Raw genomic sequence first — 4692 nt, forward strand, 5'->3', positions numbered from 1 at the left:
TCAGAAGCAAAACCACAAGTCCTTGGTCCACAACCAAGCACAAAACAGGCAAGTTGAGAGATCCTAAGGCAAGGCGCGTAGCCGAGACCTTTGGGAACTCAAAACGAACACGAGCATGGATGATTATCGAGTGTTCAAACGATGACGTCCAAGTCTTGAGGACAGTTAAAAATGAGGTGTCTACAAGTTATTTTTTGGATAAAAAACTACCTTTCAACTATATTAGAAATAGTGCTTTCAATCAGTGGAAAAACATGGGGCTGAAGGAGGTTCAAGCAAATGGTGATGGCTTTATGTTCTTTATTTTTGACAATATGGACGCCTGTGGGAGGCTCCTGGAATGAGGGCCTTGGTATATGGGTAACCAATTGCTACTTCTAAAGAAGTGGAAAAGAATGGTGAGACTTACTAAGGAACATGTTTCACAGATTCCAGTTTGGATTAAATTGTTTAATGTCCCTATAGAATACTGGGACTTTGAAAGCCTGAGTAGAATCTCTAGTAAGATTGGACTCCCGTTATTTATGGATCATCTTACTTCCACTGGGAGTAGAGTATCCTTCGCAAGGGTGCGTGTGGAGGTTAATGTTGACTCCCTTTTACCTCAAAACTTCTTTGTTAAGTGTGAGGATGAAGTGGTGGAAATAAGAGTGGAATACCAAGGCATACCTGCTAAATGTGAACATTGTAGAGTGTTTGGACATGATACCAAAAATTGTATTTCAAACCAAGTGGCACAATTGGTCAAGATACAAAAAGTAACTGAAGAGGATAAGGAAGATGGATGGAAAACTGTTAAGTCCAAAGGGAAAAAGAAGATTGGGGAACCAGATGAAGGAGAAGGCAGCCAAGGGGGTGATACCTCTCAAATAGAATCACCACAGCATAGAGAGAGCCTCATACCTGAAATTAACAGTGAAGCTCCCGTGAAGGTACTACATGATGAAACATTGGGGTTGGCCCAGGTTATGTCACCGCGAGCAATTCAGATTATGGATGTAGCTAAAACAGTAACTCTATCAGCAACTTCTGCTGTTATGGAGGAGGACAGCAACCTAATACCAGTTGAAGCCTTAAATGTACATGATGATGCACAGAAGACCCCTTCAGCAGCTTCAGGAAGCAAGAAGAAGAAAGGATAGGTGAAATCCTCTGGCAGCCAGAGGAAGAAAAACAGGTAATATTTGATTTTTGTTGGGTTAACAGTAATAAATTGCTTATGGATTTTAAAATCTCTTCTTGGAATATAAGAGGGCTTAACGACCCCTTAAAACAAAAAGAAATTAAGAATTTTGTCTTGAAAGAGGAGTTAAAAATCCTTAGTATTTTGGAAACCAAAGTTAAACATGCTAATGAGTAGGCTATTTTTGGTTATATATTTAAAAATAATTGGGGCTTTTTGTCTAATTCCAACACCAATGCTTCTGGTCGTATTTGGGTGTGTTGGACCCCTGCTTTTGTTCTATTAACCCATTATTTCAATCTGAACAGATTATTTTTTGTAAAGTTCACTTGTTAGAACTTGATATACAATTTGTTATGGGTTTTGTGTATACTGCAAATCAACACCTGCTAAGAGTTACTCTTTTTGATAAGCTTGTGGAGCTTGCATCCCAAATATCCAATAGCCCTATTGTCTGGATGAGGGATTTCAATGCTATCAGATATCCTCATGAAAAGATTGGGGTCTCCCAATCCTGGTCCTCTGCTAAGGAACTGTTTAATTACTCCATTCTTCAAGCTGGTTTTGATGATATTTCCTATAGTGGTTGCCATTTCACCTGGGCTAACAAACAAGTGGATGGTCATTACATAGCTTCAAAAATTGATAGAGTTTTAGTGAATGATAATTGGCTTAAGACTTTTCCTTTTTCTCATGCTCAATTCTGTCTCTCAGGCCCTTCTGACCACTCTCCTGCTATTCTTAGTATCATTCTTGATGGTACTGGCTTCAAGAATTTTTTTAACTTTTGGGCTGACCATTCTGATTTTCCCTCTATTGTCAGAGGGGTGTAGTGGAAGTATATCACGGGCTCTTCTATGTTCAGAATTTGTTGTAAGCTTAGAACTCTGAAACCTCTTTTGAAAAATCTGAACAAAAAAGATTTTAGTGATATCTCTGCTAAAGTTAGTCTCTAGAGAGGAGTTAGAGAATATCCAATTCAAACTTGATAGGGATCCTGGAAATATGGAGTTTCAATCTTCTGAGAGAATTTTGTGTAAGAAATATATTGATTTGTGTCAGGTTGTGGGGAGTTTGGCTAAACAAAAATCTAGAATTCAATGGCTGAGTTTGGGTGACAGGAACAGTAGCTTTTTCTTTAGGACTGTCAGAAATAACATTAACAGAGGTAGAATTAGTAGTATTACTATGGATAATGGGGTTAGAGTGACTAAACCCCTTGATATTCATGAAGCTTCTGTGTCTCACTTCTCCAATTTACTTGGTTCTCCTAGTGTGGGTACCTATGATGGGTTTGGTAGAGTTAATGAACTAATCAATAAGAGGCTTTCGAGTGCCCAGGTGACTACTTTGGGGCAAGATGTGACTGTTGAGGAGATTACTAGTGCGTTTCGGTCCCTTAATCCTAATAAAGCTCTTGGTCCTGATGGTTACTCTGCGGGGTTTTTCCATAGTGCTTGGGATATTGTTGGTAATGAGGTCATCCAAGCTATAAAATCTTTTTTTGACTTGGGGGAATTGCTTAAAGAGATCTACTGCACCACTGTTGCCTTAGTGCTTACGATCCCCAACCCTGGCAAGGTAGGGGACTACAGGCTTATTTTTTGTTGCAACACTATCTATGAGTGTATTGCCAAAATCATTGCTAATAGAATCAAGATTATGCTTCTTGATATTATTAACCTTGTGCAATATGCTTTCGTCCATGATCGAAAATTGCTGATAATATTTTCCTTTCCCAGGAGCTTATGAGAGGGTACCATAAAAAGTTTTCCTCTCGAAAATGTTCCATGAAGGTTGATCTCATGAAAGCATATGATAATGTGAGATGGGATTTTTTGTTTGATGTGCTTAGAACTATGGCTTTCCCAACTCGTTTTATCAATTGGATATAAGCTTGTGTTACCGCTGTTTCCTTCTCCATTTGTATCAATGGTAGTTTATATGGTTATTTTCAAGGTGCTAGGGGGTTGAGACAAGGGGACCCTTTATCCCCTTATCTTTTTGTCATTGTTATGGAAGTCTTGGCTAGAATTTTAAATGAGAAGTTCCTTGATCCTCAATTCAAATTTCACTGGAGATGTGCGAAAAATAAAATTGTCAACCTTTGTTTTGCAGATGATCTCATGATTTTTTGTAAAGGGCATATTCAATCTGTTACTCTCATTAAGCAAGGTCTCACCGAATTCCAGTCTCTCTTTGGTTTAGCTCCCAACCCTAATAAAGCCAAGTGTTCTTCTCTGGTTGTGATCATCACTTGAGGGGGAATATTTTGGAGGTTACTCAATTCCAAGAGGGTAAGCTACCTATTAGATATTTGGGTGTCCCTTTGATTACCACTAGGATTAAAGCGGTTGATTGTGTTAGTTTGATTACTAGGATTACCAATAGGATTAAGTATTGGACTAGCAAAGTTCTGTCCTATGCAGGTAGGGCTCAGCTGATAAGCTCTATCCTATTCTCTATGCAAGTTTACTGGTCCTCTCTCTTTATTATCCCCAAAAAGGTAATTAAGGAGATTGAGGCTTTGTGTAGATCTTTTTTGTGGTCTGGTCTTGCTCTTAAGAAGTTTGGGGCTAAGGTTTCTTGGGATAGGGTGTGTGCCCCTAGAGGTGAAGAGGGTCTTGGGTTTGAATCTATGGAGATTTGGAATAAAGCTGCTGTGTCTAAACATATTTGGTTTTTAGTCTTTGGGGGTGAGCAATCCATGTGGTGCCAATGGGTGAAATCCTACCTTTTAAAAGGTCATAGTTTTTGGAATGTCAAAGTTCCTAGTGATCTTTCTTGGGTTTGGAGGAAACTTCTGTCTCTTAGAGTCCTTACTTACCCTCTGATCAAATTTTTGGTAGGTTCTGGTGAGCAAACTTTCCTTTGGTTCGACAATTGGCATCCATTAGGTCCTCTTGGGGCTAAGTATGGGGATAGGTTCATTTCTGACACTGCTCTTGGCTGCCAATCTAAAGTGAGGTCCATTGTTTTTTATACTGGGTGGACGTGGCCTAATGAGTCCTCTTGGGAGGTGCAAGAAATCATTTCTAACACCCTTCTTGATTTGATTCCTTCTCTGTTGAGGGTGGACAAAGTTATTTGGGTTCCTACTTGTGATGGCAATTTTAGTATTGGGTCTGCTTGGCAGCATTGGAGAACTAAGTGGCCTAAGAACCATTGAGCTAGGCTGCTCTAGGTTCCTCATTATATCCCTAGAGCCAGCTTTATTGTGTAGATGGCTATCCTGGGTAGACTCAATACTGGTGATAGACTTGCCATTTTTGGTATTAACCCTGCCCTCATTTGTCCTCTGTGTGGTTATAATGGGAGGACCATGACCATTTATTTTTCCACTGTCCATTTTCCTCTAAAGTTTGGGTTGCCATCTTCAGAAAATGCAATGTGAACTGGACTTGTAATAGCTGGGTTGACTGGGTGGATGTGGTGGTAAGAGATTGTCAGGGTAAATCTCTAGCTACCATTCTTAAAAAGCTTGGCTTCTGCTGCACTGTTTACCAAAT

The 4692-nt window shown here is 39.6% G+C and overlaps 1 protein-coding gene across 1 annotated transcript; it reads left to right on the plus strand.

The window, feature by feature from the left end:
- Window positions 1-1539: 1539 nt before the first annotated feature.
- Window positions 1540-4352, plus strand: LOC114309562 (uncharacterized). Its single transcript, XM_082881552.1, has 5 exons — window positions 1540-1942; window positions 2133-2764; window positions 2926-3058; window positions 3143-3358; window positions 3613-4352. Exons 1-5 carry the CDS (start codon window positions 1540-1542, stop codon window positions 4350-4352), a joined length of 2124 nt encoding a protein of 707 aa, XP_082737678.1.
- Window positions 4353-4692: the final 340 nt, after the last annotated feature.

The sequence above is a fragment of the Camellia sinensis genome, chromosome 7, assembly GCF_055761805.1.
Source record: "Camellia sinensis isolate YWXY chromosome 7, ASM5576180v1, whole genome shotgun sequence".
Classification (NCBI taxonomy): Eukaryota; Viridiplantae; Streptophyta; class Magnoliopsida; order Ericales; family Theaceae; genus Camellia; species Camellia sinensis.

Bases quoted from the DNA above. Each gene is read 5' to 3' on its own strand.
- LOC114309562 (XM_082881552.1), top strand. From the start codon at position 1,540: ATGGGTTTTGTGTATACTGCAAATCAACACCTGCTAAGAGTTACTCTT. The intron at 2,765-2,925 runs GTAGGGGACTAC...TTCCTTTCCCAG, and splicing joins CGATCCCCAACCCTGGCAAG to GAGCTTATGAGAGGGTACCA. The intron at 3,059-3,142 runs GTTTTATCAATT...GTTATTTTCAAG, and splicing joins AACTATGGCTTTCCCAACTC to GTGCTAGGGGGTTGAGACAA.